At 46.8% G+C, this 24,874-nt stretch overlaps 1 protein-coding gene across 1 annotated transcript in view; it reads right to left on the bottom strand.

The window, feature by feature from the left end:
- LOC115477104 (coiled-coil domain-containing protein 85C-like) overlaps window positions 1-24,157 on the bottom strand; it is a 220,357-nt gene extending 196,200 nt beyond the window's left edge. The window contains exon 1 of the mRNA XM_030213719.1: window positions 23,404-24,157. Coding sequence (XP_030069579.1) covers window positions 23,404-24,109 — 706 coding nt within the window. The 5' untranslated portion in view covers window positions 24,110-24,157. The remainder of the gene's footprint in view (window positions 1-23,403) is intronic.
- Between the last annotated feature and the right edge of the window lie 717 nt (window positions 24,158-24,874).

The raw sequence follows: 24,874 nt of genomic DNA, 5'->3' as shown, positions 1-24,874 counted from the left end.
AGAAGTAACGGAGCTGGGAGTTAGCAGTGGGGGAGAAGGGGGACGACAGGAGACATTTACCCAGCGAACGGAGTTCACGGGGAGGAGTGTAGGGAGAGATGAGAGCGGAAAGGTACTGAGGAGCTGCGGAGTGGATGCACTTGTAGGTCAAAAGGAGAAGTTTGAACCGTATGCGGAAGCGGATAGGGAGCCAGTGAAGCGACTTGAGGAGAGGGCTAACGTGAGTATAGCGACTCTGGCGGCATATAAGACGCGCAGCAGAGTTTTGGACAGATTGAAGAGGAGATAGATGGCTGAGCGGGAGACCAGCGAGAAGCAAATTGCAGTAGTCTAGGCGAGAGGTGATAAGGGTGGTAAGGGTTTTGGTAGCATCCTCGGAGAGGAAAGGGCGAATTTTGCATCTCAAAAAAGATATAGTGGAATTACAAAAGGGAAATGGGACTTGATATACTGCCTTTCTGAGGTTTTTGCAACTACATTCAAAGTGGTTTACTTATATTCAGGTACTTATTTTGTACCAGGGGCAATGGAGGGTTAAGTGACTTGCCCAGAGTCACAAGGAGCTGCAGTGGGAATTGAACTCAGTTCCCCAGGATCAAAGTCCACTGCACTAACCACTAGGCTACTCCTCCACTCCAAAAGGTACACAGAAGGGAGACGAAAATAATAAAAGGGGATGGACGACTTCCCTATGAGGAAAGGCTAAAGCAGCTAGGGCTCTTCAGCTTGGAGAAAAGGTGGCTGAGGGGAGATATGGTAGAGGTCTATAAAATAATGAGTGGAATTGAACAGGTAGATGTAAAAGCGTCTGTTTACGCTTTCCAAAAATACTAGGACTAGGGGGCATGTGATGAAGCTACAATGCAGTAAATTTAAAATGAATTGGAGAAAATGTTTCTTCACTCAACGTGTAATTAAACTCTGGAATTCGTTGCCAGAGAATGTGGTAAATGCTTAGTGGAGTTTTAAAAAGGTTTGGACGGATTCCTAAAAGAAAAGTCCATAGACCTTTATTAAATGGACTTGGGGAAAATCCACTATTTCTGGGATAAGCAGTATAAAATGTTTTGTACTTTTTTGGGATCTTGCCAGGTATTTGTGACCTGGATTGGCCACTGTTAGAAGCAGAATGCTGGGCTTGATGGACCTTTGGTCTTTCCCAGTATGGCAATACTTATGTACTTATTTTAGTAAATATAGTCTTCAATTATTGTGTCAGCATTCATAAAATCCTTCCTCTCTCAACACTTAGGGGGTCTTTTACTAAAGCTTAGCTCGAGCTATCTGCAGCAGGACCCATATTATTCCTACCAGCCCTGCTGCAGATAACTCGAGCTAAGCTTTAGTAAAAGACCCCCTCAGCTCTCTGCCCCAACACATTTCAAATTTTCAACTCTTAGGAGAACTAGGAAAGATCAGAGGGCAACATGAATCGAGATATAGAAACTTGTTTAGAGGTAAGCAAAGCCCTGATTTAAGGACTAAAGCTCACTAGAAAATTAATTAAAAAAAAAAAGGTGTCAACAGCCTTAATAGGTCTCAGGGTCTCTCTGAAATAATTACATTCTAGAACACAGTCCACTGCACTCTGAAATTTTGTGCGTCACGGTTCACGTTGCCTGCTCTGTGGGCAGCTTTCCACATGATGGACGCTAGACCTCCTGAAGGAGAAAGCAGAAGCTGCATATTCTATTAAAATAGGACATTGAAACTCTTCATGGTAATTAAAGGTGCAAGTAAGAATTCCTCTGTGTAAGCACCCTTCTACTTATAAGTCAGTCCTGCTTCACTGAGCCAAAATTCAGGTCATCTTATCAAATGATTGCCTTGTGGGAGTTCAGTCCCTTGCTGGATAAGTGCACCCCTTACCAGCGTGAGGATATCGTGAAACCTGGGGTGTGAAGGGCATCTGAATTCAAATTGGACTAAGGCATGATTCTCTCATACACGGGTGGATTTAACCATAAAAATCTCTCTCTGCCCAGACAACCTGCTAACTGTTAAAGTCCAACCTGGTCCCCAACAGTCTATATAATCTTATCTTTTATAAGGCCAAGCCAATATGAATGAAAAAAAAAGTTGTTCAGCATTTTGATTTTTGAAAAGTGAATCATTCAAGGTTCCTATAATAAACTGTTACAAACTACCTTACCTGCTGATAATTTTCTTTCCTTTAGTAGCAGCAGATGAATCCAAGAACTGGTGGGTTGTGTCCATCTACCAGAAGGTGGCGATAGAGATCACAAAGCTGAAGGCAGTGATACCAGACGGTCAGCTCCTCCTTCACCTCAGTACATGTCGCATCACCAAGCAGAATCAGACAAGAAACCAGGAAGCCTTCCTCACCAACCATATAAAAACAGAAACTTGTCAGTCTGACTTAAGAGAAACCACGACTGCGATGGAGTCTCCTCTTCAGTGGTTTCTGTTCTCTTTCCTCTTCTCCTTTTTTTTTTTTGGAAACTAAAGACCAGAACAAGAACAGATAGGCAAAACAAGTGCGGCTGACAAACGGTGGGATCCTGGATTCATCTGCTGCTACTAAAGGAAAGAAAATCATCAGCAGGTAAGGCATAATCTTACCTTCCTTAGCGTATGCAGCAGATGAATCCATGAACTGGTGGGATGTACCAAAGCAATCCCTAAGTAGGGTGGGAAGTCACCGCGCCCCGAGACAGAACCGCCGCTGCAAAGGTAGCATCTCAATAGAGAAAGCACACCCGTTCCGCCCAAGAAGTAGATAGCAAACTCGTGAAACAAGCCTGGGATGCAACCTTTCCAAAAAAAATCCACAAATTATCTGCAATCCAACGAGGAAAAAAAAATCAGATCAGACCAGAGGCTGTCGTCCCACAGCAAGAATCAGCGACAAAGACAAACAGAAGATCTGAATGCTGAAAAACATACAACATCTGCAAATACCAGAGAGACCTCTGAACATCCAGAAGATGAAGCACCGTGTACTCCGTGTGAAAATCCCCCTCCCGAAAGAAGGGAAGAAAGCGGCTGAAAAGAAAAGCCAAACCATAGCTGGAAAAGAAAGAAGGAACCGAAAGCAAGGTCACTCCAGACTCCGCAAATTGCAGAAAAAAACAATTCGGAATGGCTGCACTAAAAATTCAGACACTCTGCATGCCGAAGAATTGGCGACCAAGAACACTGCTTGTAAGTTCCTAAGCGAAGCATTCTGCAAAGGAACAAAAGAAGTCCGAAGCAATGCTCGGTAGACAAGGAACCCCAAGCTAGACTTGGAGAATATGAACAAGGTTTCAGGGAGAAGAAGGTCGAAGAAGCGGAGGAGCAAAGCACTCTGCAAGAAATGTACCACCTCCGAGTGCAAGGCCAGGCCCTTCTGCAACCCATCCTGCAGAAAGAACTCAATCACTGAGGAACAGACGCCCACAATGAAGACCAAGCGTGGGCTGCAACCAGCCTCAAAAAATCCTCAACACCTGAGAATACGCGGTTGCAGTAGACCATGGACCACATACAAGATCGCAACAGAACAGTAACCACAGCATCCAAAGAACTCTGTTCCTCAGAGTCAACCTCTCAAAACACCAGGCCAAAAGACCAAAGCGAGAGGTATCATCCACTCAGGAGCGGACCCAGAATGAAGAGCCCGGAGTCAAGCGGATCCAAACTGAAGGCACCACCAGGAGCCTGACTATATCCGCAAACCATGGACGCCGTGGTTAATCCGGAGCTACCAGAATGACTCGACCCCGGTGGAGAGCGATCTGAAAAGAACTCGGCCACAGAGAGGCCACGGAGGAAACACTATTGAAGAAGTCCTCCGGCCAAGGATGCAATAGAACAACCAGCCCTGCCGAATCACCCTCTCTCCGATGACAGAAGAAAGAAAGCACCTGGGCATCCAGCCGGGACGCCGTCAGATCTACCTACGGAGCTCTCTACCTGAGGCCATGTTGGAGAAGCACTGGTGTGGAATAACCATTCTGCCGAGACCAGAAGATGGCAAAAAAGAGAACTCACCGTAGGAAAAGCCCGCAAAGTGGGCCGCGTAGAAATGGAACACGAGGTCCTCTGCCCATTGCATGGTGGCAACATGCCCTGATGGCCACAGTCTGACTCCGAGTCCCACTCTGTCAAAGAAGCAGCCACTGCCTCATCTTCTCCGATGGCAGAGGCACTGCCTAGCCCGCAACGTGTCCTGAAGTGCTAGAAGATGAACAGCACCAAAAGCAGATCCAGGCGGGAGATCGGCTACACCGTCCCCTGTGCCATCCACCACCTTGTAGACGGAAGGAGGAGGCAAAGAGCTTTCCAGTCTGAGAGATTCGCATCAGTGACCACCACCATCCACTGCCTTAGCGCCAAGGCATACCTTTCACAGGGAGGAATTGTGAAGCCACCAGTTCATGCGCCGGCATACCGAGAACAGCCACAGAAGACACTGCTGACACTCCTGGAACACAGGAGACCAACTGTCGAGAAGCAAGAGCTGTAGATGTCTGTGAGCACCGCCCACAGCACTACCTCCAAAGTGTCCGCCACAGAGCCCAAGACATGAATGCATAGCCAGGCCCGAGGACTCAGCGCCCTGAGCAGACTGCGCACCTACTACTACTATTTAGCATTTCTATAGCGCTACAAGGCATACGCAGCGCTGCACCCAAGTCTGAACCTAGATCCTCCAGTCCTCAGTCAAGAAAAAAAACGTACCAGAGCTGTCTGGAATGGGACAAGGTGGCTCATTTGAAGGGTGACCACCCAGCTCAAGGATTCCAAGAAGACCCGGGAAGATAAAACTCTCGGATCTCATCTAGAGTGAGGTGCACTCTGATGCTGTCCTTGCGGAGAATGCCACAAAATTCCCAAACCTAGGAAAAGGTGAATGGAGCCATAGCCATGCCGACAGGCAAAGCTTGGAACTGAACATGAGGGCTCAGAACGGCCAAACAGAGAAACCGCAGATGATGGGGCCAAAGAGGAAAGAAAAGAAATGCTTCCTAAGTGAGAAGTGCAGGCTAAACTGAAGTAGCTCTGAATATAGCTAGCTGTCCAATATAAAGAAAAAGTGCAATAAAAGCCTTAGAGAGACTGCAACAAACTGCTAGCTAAAAGTGCCACAGATACAGTGGAAGCTGGAGCTGGAATGCAATACTTTGATCAGATTCAGACAGCAAAACTGGAAGAGCAGAGCTGCTGTGGGAAACTACTACTACTACTACTACTACTACTACTATTTATCATTGCTAACCTTTGGCACTGTAGCCTAGTGTAAACTGTTCCAGCTATGGAAAGAACTGCTTGTCAAGGGAAGCAATACGAGAGAGGGAAGTAAAATATGCCCCATAGAAAAGGAGCTGAGGGCCACAGTTTCTAATATGATGCACAACACAGCCATAAACCTGTGACCTTCAAGCTGAAAGCCAAGCATCTTCCAGAAAAACATAACTATTTTGTTGAAGCCAGGGTTGCCAGGTGGAAAATTTTTTTACAGCCCAAAGGAGCCCAAAATCCAGCCCAAAACCCGCCCAAACTCAAACCCCGCCCCTGACACCCCCGCCCCCGCGTCATCACCCCCGCCCCCGCCGTCATCAACCCCGCCCCCGCCGTCATCGGCCCCGCCTCCCCCGTCATCGGCCCCGCCTCCCACATCACTAACCCCGCCTCGAAACGTCATTAACCCCGCCCACCGCGGCCGAAAAAGCCGGCGAAAAAACCGCCCCGAAGCCAAAAAGGAGCCCAAAAAACCGCAACCCACCGCGGGCAAAAATTTCCCGCGGCGGGTCGCGGAAAACCGCCCAATTGGGCGGTAAAACCGCCCACCTGGCAACACTGGTTGAAGCTACTGCACCTGGAGCAAAAGCCCCCATGACAACAGCACTGAGGTTCCATGGTTACCATGGAGACCAGAGCACTAGCCCCAGAAAATAACAAAATGTAACATTTCCCACAGAAAGGTGGAGCCAAGCAGTGTTGCCAGGTGGGCGGTTTTACCGCCCAATTGGGCGGTTTTCCGCGACCCGCCGCGGGAAATTTTTGCCCGCGGCGGGTTGCGGTTTTTTGGGCTGTTTTTAGCCTTCAGGGCGGTTTTTTCGGCCGCGGGGGGGGCGGGGTTAGTGACGTTTTTGGGTGGGGTTAATGATGTTTTGGGCGGGGTTAGTGACGTGGGAGGCGGGGCCGATGACGGGGAGGCGGGGCCGGTGACGTGGGAGGCGGGGCCGGTGACGGCGGGGGCGGGGTTGATGACGGCGGGGGCGGGGGTGATGACGCGGGGGTGGGGGTGTCAGGGGCGGGGTTTGTGTTTGGGTGGGTTTTGGGCTCGATTGGGCTGGGAAAAAATTTTCCACCTGGCAACCCTGGAGCCAAGCCAAAGGCACTAAGTCTAGAAACCCCCACTTGTAATCAGTGTTGCCAGGGCTGCAGGTTTCCCGCACAATTGGGCGGCTTCCCGCAACCCGCTGCAGCGTTTTCATGCCGCTTGCGGGTTGCAGGTTGTTGGGCGGCTTTCATTTTGACCAGGCGGTTTTTTTTTTGTTGTTGTTGGCCGAGTGCGGTTTTTCGGCCCGCCGGGGGGGGGGGGGGGGGGCGCTAATGATGTCAGAGGCGGGGTTAATGACAGCGGGGGCAAGGTTGATGATGGCGGGGGCAGGGTGTGTGGTTTGGAGCTGGTTTTGGGCGGGGAAAATTATTTAAATCTGGCAACCTTGCTTGTAATTGTAAAAGAGCAAAAGGTGCAGAAAAAAAAAAAAAAAAGAGAAACCCTACTGTCTTTTTTTGTGTATGGTGTACAGCGCTGCCTTGTAGCGCTATAGAAATTATAAGTAGTAGTAGTAGTGCACCTGGTATTCCTAGGCAGTCTCCCATCCAAGTAGAAACCAGTCAGGCCCAACCCTGCTGAGCTTCCAAGATCAGAGATGAGGTATACTCAGGGTGGTGTGCTCATAGGCAATGCCTGTACTGCCAGTATAAAAAGAATTTCACAAAGGAAGGAGGGAAACTTCCAAGCTGTTCAAGCAACTGCTTTCAGAGACAAACTGAGGGGACAGAGAAATCTGTAAATAAAAACACTAAAATAGGCCCTTTCACAGGCCCAACATACAAGGAGCCCTGCTCTGATGCTGTTCAGTTTCCCACACCAGAAACAGTCTTAGCCACCGCAGGAACTTTAAGAAAATCTAAACTCACCACAGACAGTGAGGCCTATTGCTATCAATGTACCCATTTAGGCAAACATGGCTTTACAGCTCAGGTGATTCTTGCTGCCTTTGTGCAGAAAGGGACTGCCCTGAAAAGACTCCCTCTGAATAGAGGAAGACAGGGAGAAATGGACCCTACTGCTAAGCTGGAGAGAAAACATCCCCTCTTTGGGACAGGGTCCATCAGAAGAGACAGGCAGGGAACATGCCAGAAAACTCCAAAGGCTGAACTAAAAAGGAACTGTCAGTTCCCCTACCAGACTTCTTCAACATATAGGCGGCATACAGAGCAGCAGAATGAGCTCGGGGGGGGGGGAAGTCAGAAATCCCCTGCTCCAGAGAAGCCCCCCCCCCCCCCCCCCCCCCCCGTGGCTGACATGCATCCCAAAAAAAACAAGGCACATCGCAGGACCAACAGATTCTTTCTGGAAAACTTAGCCCTCGAGATAGACATAAAAACTCCCCCAATCACGAAAAGGGCTAAAGAGGCCAAGCTCTCTTTAAGAAGAAAGGTTCAAATTAAGGGTCCCAGAGCAGAGGACATCCTGCTCAGAAGATATAGAAGCTTAAAGTACTTCTGTTCTTCCCCTGGATCCCCTTGCATAGTGGGGGCCAGGGGCATATCTGCGTGGGGCCACAAGGGCCTGGGCCCCCGCAGATTTCACCCTGGCCCCCCTTCCGCCGCCAACCCTCCCCCACTAATGTTGTTTACCTTTGCTGGCGGGGGACCCCAACCCCCGCCAGCCGCCGAGGTCTTCAAAGTTCTTGTTCGTCGTCCTCCATGGCCATGCTGTACCCTGTTGATTCGGAGTCTGTCTGACGTCGCACCACATTGTACGCGCATACAACGTGGTGCGACGTCAGACAGACTCCGAATCAGCAGCGTATAGCATGGGCACGGAGGAGGACGACGAACAAGAACTTTCAAGACCTCGGCGGCTGGCGGGGGTTGGGGTCCCCCGCCAGCTGAAGAATTATTTTTAAAAGCAGGCGGAAGCGGACCTCGGCTGGCGGGGGTTGGGGTCCCCGCCAGCAAAGGTAAACAACGTCAGCGGGGGAGGGTTGGTGGCGAGAGAGGAGGTGGAGAGAGTCGTTGGTGGCAGGGGGGGGCTCTGGTAATGGGGGGGGGGGGTCGGTGGTGCCGGGGGGGGGGGCTAAATGTGCCCCCTCCCTCTGGCCCTGGCCCCCCCTACTGCCAGAGTCCAGATACGCCCCTGGTGGGGGCAGTTTGAGAAGAATTTGTGCCACTGCCCCAGCTACATGCAAACAGTTTCTGATTCAACAGTGATTTTGGTAAAGGAAACCAAAGGCTGGAGAAAATAAAGGGGAATCCCCTGGACCAGCAGTCTCTAATGGAACACAAGGTCCTTTAGGAGAAGCCGCCCCTCCCCCCTGCCCACATCAAGGCCACATGGCGGGAAAGGATCAGAGCTGATAACAGGAGAAGAGAGCCACGCCAGCAAAAAGGTGCGCGTTCCCACCATTTTAGCGTGGGAAAAGTCTGCTCGGGAAAGGGGAACTTCAGCACTTCCCTCCCCAGCGTTCAAACATGCCACCACACAGAATCCCGCTGTGCAGCATCTGCCACCGCAGCGGGAACAGCTTTCAAATGCCAGCGTCGCCTATATTAAAGCACTGTACCCCCCCCATTGGAGCCGACTCTGTGGGTGCTTGAGCACCCCCAATATTGAGAAAATTCCTTGTATGTGTCCAGGGAGGGGTCATTTCCATTGGGCTTAGCACCCTCAATAATTTTGAAAAGTTGGCTCCTATGGTACCCCCGCACCGAAAGAGAAAGGCAGGGACTCACCGAACAGCAGGTGTCTCTGGAGGAGAAGTAGAGTCCCACAGACACAGCAGCCTGCTGCCTAACCGACACACAGACTGAAAGCACAGCACTAAGATAGGGAAACCCTGTACTGCCCGGTCCTGTCAGAAATCTTGTTTCTTCTGATTTGTTTTGGGGGGTTTTTTTTAACACCAAATGAAGGTAAAAGAGCTCTTGTTTTTTTGTTTTTTATCTGGTGAGGAAGGCTAGAGCTCTAAACACTGGGAGGCAAGGGGGGAAAGGGTTCCGCAGGGACCCTGAAGACTGAGTATGCCCCCAAAGTCGGCACCACCAGCCAGACACCCCTAAACTCAACTGGCCCGCAGGACCCAGGAGTATCCCCAACAGACATAGTGCTGCTGAAGCGCCATCCACCACCTGCTGGAGACAGAGATGTACTGAGGTGAAGGAGGAGCTGATCGTCTGGTATCACTGCCTTCAGCTTTGTAATCTAAGGATTATGATATTGTACAAACAAGCTTAAGATGTCCTTGACCTACATCTAACAAGGGGTCTGCTGGCATTTACTACATACCACTATCATATTGTGGATCGGGTTGTAGTTAACATGGAAATTGGCTTTTCTGCGCCGTACAATGAGAAACCCTACTGAAGGCAACATAATAGCTATCATTTAATGTCATTAAAAAGAGAAAAAGGTTTTGACATGAATATTCCTGTTGGTACTGGTTGCTTCTCTCTTGAGACAGAACTTCTAATCGAGCATTCAACAGAAAGACAGACACATTCCCTTGCACAAAGCTACTTTATTTACCACTAAATCTCTATTTGCAGAAACTGGGTCAGCGTCATTTCAGAACACGTGCAAGTGGGCCTGGCTCCACTTCTTGTAGTCCCTCTCCATCATACAGGCTCAGAATTGTTTCGGTAGTCATCATGGCATGCGGACCACAAAGAGTCTCATGTTTTGAGCATTATTCTGCCTTGAGGATCTACAGTCACTTGAAAGAACATATCCATTTTCAAAACAAGACAACAGAAAAGAAAAAGGAAACTGTTTGCACATCGGGGGCGGACTGACCGTGCTCTGGGCCCTCAGGCCCAATCCACACACCGCCACCCTGCACACTAGTGCGCCCTCCCCAGTCCTACCTTGAAGGGCATTGGTGGTCTAGAGGCCTCTTAGGGGGCAGAAAGGAACCTCTTTCCTGCCCCCTGTCATGCCCAGCATCGCCGTGTTTCCAAAATGGCTGCCGAGACTTCCTGCGGTAGTCTTGCCGGTCTCGGCAGCCATTTTGAAAATGTGGCAGCACCGGGCAGAGTAGCAGAGGGAGCAGAAAAGAGTAAGGTTCTTTCCTGCCCCTGAAGAAGCCGCTAGACCACCAGAGTTATTCAAGGTGGGACCAGAGGGGGCCCACTAAGGCTCAGGGGGGCTGCCGGGGGGGGGGGGGGGAAGAGGGGAAAGAGCCTCTGGGCCCCTCAGGCACTGCCCAGTTGTCCATATGGATAAATCCTTCTCATCTGTTCCCTTCTCCACTACTGCCAACTCTAGACTTCGCGTCTTCTGTCTCGCTGCACCCTACGCCTGGAATAAAACTTCCTGAGCCCCTACGTCTTGCCCCATCCTTGGTCACCTTTAAATCTAGACTGAAAGCCCACCTCTTTAACATTGCTTTTGACTCGTAACCACTCGCCTCCACCTACCCTCCTCTCCTCCTTCCTGTACACATTAATTGATTTGATTTGCTTACTTTATTTCTTGTCTATTAGATTGTAAGCTCTTTTAGCAGGGACTTTCTTCTATGTTTGTGCAGCGCTGCGTACGCCTTGTAGCACTATAGAAATGCTAAATAGTAGTAGTAGTAGTCCGCCCCGATGCACATGGAACCCCAAATTCTATAAAGCTGTGCACACTGTTTCATAGGACAAGGTCAATTACATGCTTAACTTATGAGATGCTAACTGACCAACCAATACTTACCCATTATTGGTGTTAACACTAATTGGTTTTACTTTGCACTAATTGGAGTAAATTGTCAGTTAGTCGCTATTCTATAAACTGAGCACACAATTACCACAACATGCAACTGTAAGGGGGGGGGGGGGGTGTGGACCTGGTTGTAGCACGGGCAGGATAGGCGCATGCCAAAGAGGTACACGTATGGGTTACAGAGTACTCACAATTATGTGGCCAAACTGCCTACAATTAGGTGTGAAACTGCCGTTACAGAATTCACACTTTGCACTCATCATCTCGGTGCCCTTTTGAGAACTTATCTCTGTGTTACTGCATGTTATTTATGGACAGTACACAAAAGGGAAGATCAGGGATGAAACAAGCCTGGAAATGACGTGAAAAAAATAAAAATAAAAATATGGTTCCAATCCACACCCCACTCTGCTTTTCAGTCTGTTATTATTATTATTTAATTATTATTATTATTGGTTACATTTGTATCCCACATTTTCCCACCTATTTGCAGGCTCAATGTGGCTTACATAATACCGCGAAGGCATTCGCCTAGACCAGTAGAAACAAATGCAAGGTGATATAGTGGTTGAATAATGGTGCATGTGTTTTAAGTACAATGGGATCGAGGGGAGGAAGATTATATATTGACCATTACGAGCTTTGGTTTACTGTGTTGCAGGATGTAGGTATTTATGTTGGATCGGTGGGGTATGCCTTTTTGAACAGGTTGGTTTTTAGTAATTTCCTGAAGTTTAGGTGGTCATAGGTTGTTTTCACAGCTTTTGGCAATGCGTTCCATAGTCGTGTGCTTATATAGGAGAAGCTGGACGCATAGGTTGTTTTGTATTTAAGTCCTCTGAAGTTTGGGTAATGGAGGTTTAGGTATGTTCGAGATAATCTGGATATGTTTCTGATTGGTAGGTCTATCAGGGCCATCATGTATCCTGGGGCTTGGCCGTGGATAATTTTGTGAACCAGGGTGCAGATTTTGAAGGTAATACGTTCTTTGATTGGAAGCCAGTGTAGTTTTTCTCGGAGGGGTTTGGCACTTTCGAATCACGGTTTGCCAAATATCAGCCTGGCTGCTGTGTTTTGAGCGGTCTGGAGTTTCTTTGTGAGTTGTTCTTTGCATCCCGCATAGATTCCGTTGCAGTAGTCTGCATGGCTTAGTACCACTGATTGTATTAAGTTGCGAAATATTTCCCTCGGGAAGAAAAATACTATGCGTTTAAGTTTCCACATTGAGTAGAACATTTTCTTTGTTATGGAGTTCACTTGGCTCTTGAGTGTGAAGTTCCAGTCGATTGTAACGCCGAGTATTTTCAGACTGTTTGAGATGGGGAGGGAGTGTTCTGGGGTGATTATGGTTGTGGGTTTGTACGTATTGTGTTGAGATGAGAGGATGAGGCAGTGTGTGTTAAACCTATCCTCAAAGTAAATGGAGAAGCACGTTCTTTATAGCCTAACAGTTTGCTTTCAGCATCCGCACCCCCCCCCCCCCCCCACCAAAATAAAGCTTCTGGAGTATGCATATTGATTGCAAACATTTTAATAAAACCAACAGGCTTTGTCCTAAGGGGTTCAGGAGACACTGGTGCAGTACAGCAGATCAATACCATCCCACAGAGCATGATTCCATCTGCTTCCAACGATGTCCCTCTGGCAGAAACCTAAAATGTACAATACAGTGTCCCAGAGAGCATAACCTGTGATCATTTTCCTCCACAACACCGGGGGTAATTAATCTCACGTGAGCTGGAAAGCAACGAGGATATGTAACAACAGCCAGAGCTCTTACTGGTGCCATGCCTCTCCGACTCTGCTCTGAAATCACACAGACATTTACAGAAACGCTGGCTACGTTTCTAAATAAATAACGTATTGGCATGAGCTTCTTCCTTGCATGTACCTCTCCTTAAAATTAACACTGATGGTATTGTGTAAAAATCTTAGAATTCCATTCTCTCCTCTCCCCGCCTAATATAATGTCCCAGCCACAATAAGGGCACAATCCCTTGGTGCTGCCAAGGGGCAGCACATCCTGCTATGTAGTATCTGCTCAATAATTCAAATCTACCCCAAAACATGAGGGATCCTGTCATGAAAACAGATAATTCACACTGAAGTAAACTGGTCAACACTTCGCTCTAGTTAAATTCAAAGCCTCAAATGTGAACAATGTTCAGGTTTAACGAGAAAAGGGCAGGTACAAATAAAAAGTAGCACATATGAATTTATCTTGTTGGGCAGACTGGATGGACCGTGCAGGTCTTTTTCTGCCATCATCTACTATGTTACTATCAAACAAAGCCAACATTTAACAACAAAATAAATCTTGAACAATCATCATGCGATAACATAAGAGCTATCAAGCTTAAAATACATCTTTACAGCAAAAACTGAGTAACACGTGATCCTTTTTTTATTTTATACAAAGACTCCCCCACCCTCCCCCTCCTCAGTACCATAGTTTCTTTCAAATTTAACCGTAATATACAAGATTATCCCCTCCTCCCCCCCAACCTATTTTTTTTTTGAATTTTCATGAAGTCTTTATTAATACGTAAAACCCAGATTCAAGTACATAGCACATCGTACACAGCATAGTACATTTCAATTGTACAGAACCAATCTCTGATAATATGGATGACAGATAATACAGCACATGGTAAGACTCTCACTGCATAGCCATCAAACCATACATTTCTTGCTGCACGAGTGCGCCCCCCCCTAACCTATTTTATCCCAATTCTTAAACATACATTGAGATGGCCCAGCGTCTGGGCGCTTATGACCCCAGGCCATCTATGAAAAGATACCATCCAGTATCCCCAATCCTCCCTCCCCTAGAAGAGAACCCCAAGGCACCCCCTATTTATACCAGTACTAACTTAAAACACATTCTGAAACCTGTTCAACACTGCACTTCTTGCTTTATGGGAGATTTTTTGTAAGTAACAGTTCCAGATAGACACAAAAGCCCTTCTTCCTTTTAGGGAATACCCAGGCTGCCGAGAGACTGAGCCAAGCCCGGGGCAGGGCCGCCCCCCCCCCAGGCCCCCCCTCTCCTGCTCCCAGGCCCCAGTCTCTACCTGCCTACCCTCAGCTCCCTCGACAGCCCCCTTCTGTCTGCCACTGGGCCCCCTGCATTTAAAAAAAAAAAAAAAAAAAAGTCTCTAAATCGGCAGAACAGTACCAGCGAGCAGTGCCTCACGTCTGTGTGAAAAGTGGCAGATCGCCTCGGGCCTTCTCTCACTGTGTCCCGCCCTCATCTGATGTAACTTCCTATTTCCGCGAGGGCGGGGCACAGTGAGGGAAGGCCCGAGGCGATCTGCCGCTTTCACAAAAACGCGAGGCGCTATCGATATAGAGTTTTTTTTTGGGGGGGGGGGGGGATTTAACGCAGGGGGCCCGGTGGCAGACAGACGGGGCCTGTCGAGGGAGCTGAGGATAGGCAGGTGGAGACTGGGGACTGCGGCGCCAGAGGCCCGAGCAGAAGAGGGAGAGAAACCCCAGCGCTGAGCCCGGGAAATTTTGCCCCCCCCCCCCTCTCGGCAACCCTGGGAATACCTAACAGCCCTTGCCTCCCATAACATAAAAGCATACAATCTATTTCTCCAGTACCAAAAAGAGAGAGGATCCTCCTGCAACCAATGCTTTAGTCTGCTCGTCTTCAAATGTGAACATTTTAAAGACAGACTTCTATACAGCACTTTGTAACAAAAATAGTTTGTTTCCGATGGCCAAGCCCCACTTTGAATTTTTTTGTTCCACCCCAGTTGGCATCAACAAGCATCACACTGAAATCAGGGGATGAAGTGCACAGGAAACTCCTGATCCATTGGATTAAGTTAATGATGGCACTGGGAAAGTAAAAAAAAAACAAAAAAAAACCTTCTACTGAAGCATTTCGTTTACCATGCAAAGCCAGAAAGGAAATAATGAGGTTTGCTTGTTCTAATTGTGAACATAAAATGCTTCCCCCCCACCCCCACACACACAAAAAAGGGGGGGATTTCTCCTACCCCCAGTGTAAAGGAAACTTGTGCTTTGCTAACTGCAAATCAAAAACCACAAGCCCTGGATGGCAATTCAGGCAGTAAGCAAGTCTGCACGTCTTGGGTAATGGAACTGGGGATAAACTCTGAAAAGCTACATTCAAAAATCTGAGAATTACAGAGTTACTGTGGCAACCACCTTTCCCCGTACCACTGGAATCAAACACAGGGACAAGAACGTGACCTAACAGATGACACACTGCCATGGTACCAGATGTGACCTCTAAATTCCAATGGGATTCATTTAGTTATTTTAATGAGATGATCAACCCTATGTTAGTTAAAAGGCTGAACCTTTATAAGCCAAATCACATTTAGATTTCGAACCCCTCATTCAAAAACTGAAAGATAAAAAAAATTTGCAGGATGGCTTTTCAGGGGTGGAAACTAACAATGATCTGCTTGAACAAACTCCTTGAAGTTTCAGTTTAAATTAGCAGCTGGCATTAGAGTGCAAAAATAAAAATTTACTGTACCACTGGTGCACCTGGTCCAGCAGAAAAGACATTTCTAAGGCTCATTGTGTTCTTGCTGCAGTTGCACAGGGTTTTCCAGCATCTCGGTGCAGCGTGCATGGCAGGCGATGCTTCCCAGCACACTGGTTGCCGTGGCCACAGAAGGAGGCTGCTGGCGCCAACCTAATATGTTCCACAAACAATGACACAGAGGGAAATCGGTCTCTTCCCAGCGAGCACAGTGTCTTGCCATGAGAACTGAAATGCTGCTTGATGCAACAGCCATGCTGCATGCACTTTAGGAGTGGATCACCTCCTTATACAACCTTAAAAGGGCTAACTCATTCTCTCATGCTGAAAGCAGATCCAGATCCCACTTAAAATTGATTGCTTTCACCCATGTGATACACAGATAAAAATGCGGGGCTAGCTCTTCCTTCACCAGGGTTTCACAATAACTTGCAGCAGGTGCATTTTAAGACCAGTAAAATCCACCACAAAAAAAAACAAAAACAAAAAATGCTGCTCCTCTCCTGGTGAAGGGACCAGAGTTTGTTTTCCACCTTCAAAGTTGGCCGAGCTGAGGATGCTGCACACACAACCCCTGGAAGGTGGTGGGAGGTCCCCACTGTCATAAATGGCTACAGCTACCGGCAGGACACAGGAGCCCATGACTGTAGGTTCTGGAAACTAGCTCTGAGGTGTAACCCTTTGGCCAAAGACAGTCAGTAACGCAGTGGCTAAAGTGTATGGCGGCAATTCTGTGAACCGCTGCCTCATTTTAGGTATAAGCAGTGGCGTACCAAGGTGGGGGCGGTCCGTCCCAGGTGTACGCTGCTGGGGGGGGGGGGGGTGCCGCGGCGCGTGCCTGCTCCGAGTTCGCTAAACTTCTTTGCTCGTTCGCTGCAGCTTCCTCTGCCCCGGAACAGGTTACTTCCTGTTCCGGGGCAGAGGGAGCTGCAGCGAATGAGCAAAGAAGTTTAGCGAACTCGGAGCAGGCGCGCGCCGCGGCACCCCCCCCCCCCCAGCGGTGTGCACCCAGAGGGGGGAGGTGTAATTTAGTGGGGGGGCGCATCGGCGCTCCGCCCCGGTTGCCATCCAGGCAAGGAACGCCACTGGGTATAAGCAACACTTATAATAGTCTGACAGAGATGTTTAAGACTGAAATTTAACTGTTAAACTTTTTTGCATTTACATACACTGTACATTTTGTTGTTAGCAACAGTAGGATGTGAGCTGTGACTGGGTAAACAAGTTGATTAATGCATGATTAATGTCGAGATTATTGTTTTTTTCCAGAGTTCCAGGTATGACTCCTAAAGTTTTCCTCAGAAATATTTCCTTAATTATTACTTCGAAAGGAGTGAAGCCTGTGAAAACTGGGATTGCTTTATAATCAGTGGGATTTGAATTAGAGACTTGAGTATATGTATCGTTAAAAAATTTCTGGTTTTTAAAAGAGAGAGAATGTAATCAGATGTATTATTTCTAACTAAAACCTGGACAATAAGTATGCTCTCAATGAAATGAATTGACTATACACCGTATTTGGTCTTGAAGAAGCCAACCAGATGATCAATGTGGAATAATGAATTAGATGAGTAATATCTGGGGATAATCAGGTTAATACCATGTTTTCTTTTTTTCTGTTTACTGTTTAATTGATCTCCTTGTCTTATTTCACTCTCCCTATTTTTCTTCACTTTGTGGTCTAAGAAAGAGAACGATTGTATATAATCCATATATCTAGTTGGGATTGTTTTCTTCTTATATTGTATTAATGTGCAATCATCTCTGTATTACTGTTTGCAAGTGACCCTTGTAAAATGAAAAATTATAAATAAATGAGTTAAAAAAAAACACAAGTTCATTAATGTACAGTTTGGATATAAGGGACCTAGGATATGAGAGACAATTTTTATCAGTCCCCAGAAGTTCTACTGTACATTATAAATCACCAATAACAATGTGAATATTTACTTGTGCTCAGAATACCAAGCCTGTAACTTCTATTTGAGAAGACGACCAACTGCACACTTGTATATCAGCATCAAATTCTCCATGCAAAAAATGTTCATCAATAACTTTGCCTGGCAGATCTTCTGTGATCGTGCGCAGGCATAACATTTCTTAAATCGTCCTTGTCAAATCTCCACCGTGCTCATAAAAGTGTTGTGAAACACAGGCTGTGTTTGGGAAAGCTTCTTTAAAACACTTCTACCTTCTTCGGGGGGGGGGGGGGGGGTCAATAATACTCCTAATATTATATAAACTGATTTTCATGATGCCACTATGCATTTGGAAGAGAGCTTCCTCCGAGAAACCCCTGTACTCAAAAACGTTCGCATTGCTTGTTAATGGTGATTTATAATATATTTCTTTCTTTATTGGCAATAGAAAACACAAACACATTAACCCAAGCATTTAAAAAAATTGGATTCCTCATTTAGGTGCCAATCCTATAATGGCAAAAGGACGCGCCTAAACCGTTCTAGTAGAAAGCCGCACTGGCACGCCACTGGTTTAAGTGTGCCATACAACACATGCAACTGACAGTAGTCTATAAGAGGTGCATGTCGTTCGGCGTCAGCCGTGACATGCCAATGCTCCATCCACGCAATTTAGGTGCACTGTTTATAGAATAACACCTAGCGCTTATACACATAACTGCCAATCACGCACGTAAACATTACAATTCCATAAACTGAGTGCCAACTTACAGAATTACCGCATGTGCGGGGGGGGGGGGGGGGGGGGTTTGAAATGGGAAACAGAGGAAAATAATCCCCACCTACTTTCAAATGGAAGGCTCAGGGCACCACATCCTGACTGAGCTGGAAGTGGAAAAGGAGAAGGAAAAAAATACCAGATATTAAAAAAAAAAATTAAAACAAAAAACAGCAAAACACTATTTTTACATCTAAATAATTGCAAAGGACTCAAAAACAAAACATATTATGCATCCAACTTCTCCGTCATAGGCAGCCAACTATGGAACGCATTACCCAAGATCCATACGAATAGTCAATAACCATCTACCCTTCCGAAAGCTGCTAAAAACTTACCTATTCAAGCAAGCCTACTCAAATGACTTAAATTAGGAGTCCATCTGCGCTACCTGGATCAGACTATGAAGACAGAACCTGGAATATGCTCCTCTATTTAATCCCATGTTCATTCCTCTTCCAACCCCTCACTATACACTCTTACTTACTAAACAACACGCTTTTCCCAATGCACACCCTCCTCCCACTCCCCTACCTTTACCATCCTCCTCCCTTACCCATCCTACTCACCCACATCTAATTGACCACCTCTTTATTCACTTTATTACAGCTATATCCATTGTATGTTATTTTGTAAAATTTGATATACTATGTAAGCCGCACTGAACCTGCTAACAAGTGGGAAAGCGCGGAGTATAAGCGTTATAAATAATAATAATACATTTCCCAAGGTTAACACACCCAAAAAAAAGATGGAATACTAATGTGAAAAAGCAATCATTTTTAAGGTCAGCTGTCAAATATTTTGGATTTCCTTGAAGCTACAAAGTTAGGTCTAGTGCATCTAATCCATAGTGATGCAGGTGCTCATTTTCAATGCACTTAGACAATGCACATAGTTGTATGTCTAAGTGATTTCAAAATGAGCCCTGCACAGTGATAGGAAGGCTTAAAAGTCATCACATACCTACTGCTGATCTCAGTCAGAGGAGAGAGGAGGAAATGAACCCTCCTGTGACCCACCACTACATGAGAAGTGCATAGGTTTAGCTATTCCTCAAAAGCTCGCCTGTCTTGCACATCTAATTACAGGCATGAAAGTTCCTTCATACAGTCCTGAGCTTCCCTTGCTGCCAGGCTTACTTCCTGTCAAATCAGTCCCTGCTAGACAAGAGATTATACCTGCTCAAGCCTCCCAACTTTTTTCCCTGGCTTTACTGCACTCTTCAGTATGAATATGGCAGATAGTTGCTACCTTAACAACAGGCAACATTCAGTTCTAGTGCAGAAAGTTCTGGGATAGCCCAGTGGCTGAGCCAGAGTCCAGCCTTGGTACACAATGACAGGGACCAGTGTTAAGTGCAGGTAAAAGTGGGATGTTAGACCACGGAAAAACAAATCCTGGAGACAGTGGGACCAGTGTTAAGACACAGGCCAGCTTATTTTCGAAAGAGAAAGACGCCCATATTTCGACCCAAATCGGGAGATGGGCGCCTTTCTCTCATGGGCGCCCAAATGGGTATAATCGAAAGTTGACGGGGGCGTGTCAGAGGTGTGGTGAAGGCGGGACTGGGGCGTGTTTATCGGCCAAGGAGAGCTGGGCACCCTCGGCCGATAATGGAAAAAAGAAGGGCGGCAGTAGCGAGAATTTGGGCCGCTTTTTTGGGACCCTTTTTTTCCCGAGCAAGTCCCCAAAAAGTGCCCCAACTGCCCAGATGACCACCAGAGGAAATCGAGGATGACCTCCCCTGACTCACCCAGTGGTCACTAACCCCCTCCCACCAAAAAAACAAAAAGAACTTTAAAAACTTTTTTTTCCCCAGCCTGTATGCCAGCCTCAAATGTCATACCCAGCTCCATGACAGCAGTATGCAGGTCCCTGGAGCAGTTGTTAGTGGGTGCAGTGGACTTCAGGCAGGTGGACCCAGGCCCACCCCCCCACCCCACCTGTTACACTTGTGCTGGTAAATGGGAGCACTCCAAACCGCCTCCCAAAACCCACTGTACCACATCTAGGTGCCTCCCTTCACCCACAAGTGCTGTGGTAATGGTGTAGAGTTGTGGGCAGTGGGTTTGGGGAGGGGGGGATTTGGGGGGCTCAGCACCCAAGGTAAGAGAGCTATGGACTTGGGAAGTATTTTAATTTTTTTTTTTTTTTTTTTTACTTTTTACAAGTGCCCCATAGGTGCCCGGTTGGTGTCCTGGCGTGTGAGGGGGACCAGTGCACTACTAATCCTGGCCCCTCCCATGACCAAATGCCTTGGAGTTGTTCGTTTTTGAGCTGGGCGACTTCAGTTTCCATTATTGCTGAAAAACGATACCGCCCAGCTCAAATCCGATGCATTTGCCCGGCACCAACCGTATTATCGAAACAAAATATGGACGCCCATCTTTTTCGAAAATATGGTCTGCCCCGCCCCTTCGCGGACCCGTCCTCGGAGATAGTCGTCCATGGAGATGGGAATCCGCGTTCGATTATGCCCCTCAGGGTGATCCAGTATAGAAACTAAGGAGCTGCCCAGCTGGCATCAAATGCCCTGAAGCTCTGCTTCAGTAAATATCATTTAAGTTTGCCAAGGGGGGCCCTTGTGATACTGCAACCCCGAGTGCCTACCCCATCCCCACCATTTCTCAGAAAAAAAAAAAAGTTCAGTCACTGTAAGGAAACATGTGAAAGCTTGGCTCTTCTCCCAAGCCTTTAATAAAAAATAAACAAAACAAAAATAAAAAGAAGGAACCAGCTTGCTGGTGGAACTCACACAAGGACTAATACAACTGCACATACTGGACTGTAGCAGGATTTGCTTATCACTCCTGGTTATCAATAGAAATCAAACAAAATAAAACATGGAAAAGAAAATAAGATGATACCTTTTTTATTGGACATAACTTAATACATTTCTTGATTAGCTTTCGAAGGTTGCCCTTCTTCCTCAGATCGGAAATAAGCAAATGTGCTAGCTGACAGTGTACATAAGTGAAAACATTCAAGCATTACTATGACAATCTGACAGGGTGGGAGGATGGGGGTGGGTACGAGGTATGCATGGGGACATCAAAGCATATCATTGATATTCTAACAGGATGGGTGTGGGTAGGTGAGAGGTGGGGTGATCAACAGAGACATACAGCTTTATGGTTTATAATGGGCTAGGAACCCCAGATCCTTGTTAAGTCCTTTCTGTTGGGTGTTAAAATATTCAATCATTCTGACTTCAAAGGTCTTATGTTCTTGTATGGTTTTAAAGTTACCTTTCAGGATTCTCACTGTGAAGTCACTGGTACAGTGTCCTGGTCCTGTAAAATGTTGACCTAGCCCAGTTCCTTGCCCATTATAAACCATAAAGCTGTATGTCTCTGTTGATCACCCCACCCCTCACCTATCCACACCCATCCTGTTAGAATATCAATGCTATGCTTTGATGTCCCCATGCATACCCCCTACCCACCCCATCTTCCCACCCTGTCAGACTGTCATAGTAATGCTTGAATGTTTTCACTTATATACACTGTCAGCTAGCACATTTGTTTATTTCCGATCTGACGAAGAAGGGCAACCTTCGAAAGCTAATCAAGAAATGTATTAAGTTATGTCCAATAAAAAAGGTATCATCTTATTTTCTTTTCCATGTTTTATTTTGTTTGATTTCTATTGATAACCTTAAGAGTGGACTAACATGGCTACCCCACTCCTTTACTTATCACTCCTGAACTGAGATTTTATTCATGCAACTGTCTTTAAGTTAGGCCACTTATTTTCTAAATCCTATTACTCTAGTTATCTATATGTTCCACCCTATGCCATTTATTAAAATGTTTTAATGCATATTGCGTTTAACACAGTATAGCATAGTATGCCACATACAATGTACTGTTATTTGAATATTTTTCCTGCTGAAATTGTCTATTCTCAATGTTCTACCTATCCTTACTGTACATTGTCTTGAGTGACTTTCTTAAAAAAAAAAAAAAAAAAGGGGTAAATAAATTCTAAACAATTAATAAATTAAGGGTCATCACAGTGCTAGATACCAGCCCTGGCTCTGATTGAACTGGAAGACTAACGTAGTAATAGCAAATTACTAGCTCCCTCCTTTTTATTTTTCTCATTTTTTTTAAGAGACGTCTTTCTACTTGATATACTTTAACATTTTACACATACCTGTCACAGTAACTATGATATATACCTTCATCACACTACTAACCCCATAAAATTTTATCAAACTGTCCTCATAAAATCAGAACATTTAAAATGCTTTGGCACATCTTAGAATACCATTACATTTAGGTCAATGAATTAATTTTTAACAACATTTTTAAAACACATATATTCTCATACACCCTAGATGTTGAACTAAACGATAAATGGAGTTATCTCAAAGGCAGAGCAAAGCTTTTAACTCCTACTCACTCGTTCAGTACCCATATCTGTTTTATAATTCCCACCTTAAGTAATTCCCTTATCTGCCCTGCTTGTCTGCCTTGATTAGATTGTAAGCTCGGTCGAACAGGTACCGTCTCTTACAAGTGTACAGCGCTGCGTAAGTATACTAGCGCTACAGAAACGATAAGCAGTAGTAGCAGCATTCACACAGTAAGCTTTGCATCAAGAAACACAGTGAAAACAGCTCACAGTTTAATTTTAATAAACAGAATGTTACGAGATCTTGCTATAGTAATTGATAATTCAATTGGGTGTAGACAAATAACATACTTATTCGATCCAGGACGCCTGGGGGAAGGACAAGGAAGAAGGCTCTTTACAAGACTCTGCATTTCTGCAGCTCATCTTAAACTGAGATTTGGTTAAAGCCTTTCGCACGACCCCCCCCCCCCCCCCCCCCCCCCCCCCAGATACTTTGAACCTTTTCAGCCTGAGATGTAGACAGATTATTCCATAGTACCAACGCGTCTAGCAGCGACCACCACCCAGGGTTTAATCCATTATCCGGCAGCTGAGAGATTGGCAAAGCTGTTATTAACATCTAATGGGGCTTTTTTTTTTTTTTAATCAAGACCAAAACAGCATCAGATAAAGGAGGGAAAATGAAGCTACAACCTCCCACCCCTCTCGATGTCCTGCAGTCCATGTGTCTATCTAAGAAGCCTTAACAGCACTGCCCTACTCTTAGGGCTATTTACAACTTTGCAAGGAGATTATAGCTACCTAAACTTTGTATTGGTTTAAAATTACCATTTGATTGCGCTCACTTGAGGGTGTGGAAATCACTCACCATTGAGTCCATTGGGGATGCTCCTGTGATGGAGAGGTGTGGACAAGTCGTCCATGGATCTCCTCAGCGCTCCAACCTTGCTGTCCCCGGGCTTGCTGTGAGGATGGTGGTGGTGGTGATCCGGGCTGCCCGCACTGCCCGTGCTGGACGTGCTACTGCCGTCACCCACGTCCCTGGTCCCCGATCCCCCGTTCAGGTTGCTCAGGCTGGCCTGGCTGTCTATGGAGCTCCTGGAGCCGGCGCCGTTCCTCTCCTCGTCCAGCATGAGCACGATCTCCTTCAGCTCCACGTTCTCCCTGATCAGGGACTCCTGCTGGCCCTCCAGCTCCCGCAGCTTCTGCTGGTAGAGGCCGACCTCCTTCCAGAGCACGCCGGCCGTGTGCCTGCCGAAGCGCTGCCACTCGCGCCACACCTTCCGGCCCTTCTGCCGGTCGTCGTCCAGGAAGCAGCAGAGCTCGCGCAGCTCCTGGTTGTCGTCCTGCAGCTTCTGGTTCACCTCCTTCAGGCCCCGGATCTCGTGCAGGTGCAGCTGCAGCCGCCGGTTCACGTCCTTCATCAGACCGCCGTGCTCCAGCATCAGGCTCATCCGGTCGCCCTCGGCTTTCCGCAGCCGCCTGGCCAGTTCCTCCTTGCTCCAGCGCAGCAGCTCCTCGTCGGGGATTTTGCTGAGATCCTCCCTGGACCCGTTTGCAAGGTTCTTTGCCATGCTTACTTTTGCTTTTTTGAAAATTGTTTTTGCCTTCAATGAATTACACGTGCGGAGAAGAAGGGCTGCGACTGCTCTCTCTCGGGTTAAGGGAACATTTGCGATTGTTTTAATTCTTTTGCCGGAATCAAGTTAAACTCGACTCATAGCCCTGAGATCCGGTAACAGAGCGAGAGAGAAGGTACCGTGTCGGGGGAGGGGTGAGGAGATGCGCCTCTGGGTCCGATTCACGGTTCTTGCACTTCTTTGATGTCTGTAAAGTGAGCGTCCTCGATCCGCCCGGTAAAACGGGCCCCCTGGTGGATACTATATCAGGTCCCCTCTCCCCCACCGACAGAGATCGCCCGCGATCATTTCCCGTTGTAAGTCCCGGGAGGCGGCGTGCAACTCCCCCAGCAACTTCGATTTCCTCATCCGATTAGGTAGCAGTAGATCTCAAAAGAGTTTGAACAATAAAATCAATTTAAACAAACCTTCCGATGTTTTTATTTTGGTGTCGTGGTCTTTAGAACCCCTCAAAGGCTAGCTACTTGCAAAAAAAGCTCCTGCACATTTCAGCAGAAACAGAAAAGCACATTTCTCTCTGGAGTAATCAGGAGAAGTGGAACTTAAAGAACAGAAGAAGAAGAGACGAGAAGACCTAAATAAATAAATAAAAGCTGCTGAACTAGTCCCGCCCACTTCAGAGTCCAGCCAATGTTTTCTTAATACAGGAGAGAGATTTAAAAGGAGGCGGGGGTAAACATCTCGCTCAGCCCCGCCCAC

This window comes from Microcaecilia unicolor, chromosome 9 (assembly GCF_901765095.1).
Source record: "Microcaecilia unicolor chromosome 9, aMicUni1.1, whole genome shotgun sequence".
NCBI lineage: Eukaryota > Metazoa > Chordata > Amphibia > Gymnophiona > Siphonopidae > Microcaecilia > Microcaecilia unicolor.
This window is presented reverse-complemented; position numbering and strand designations above follow the sequence as displayed.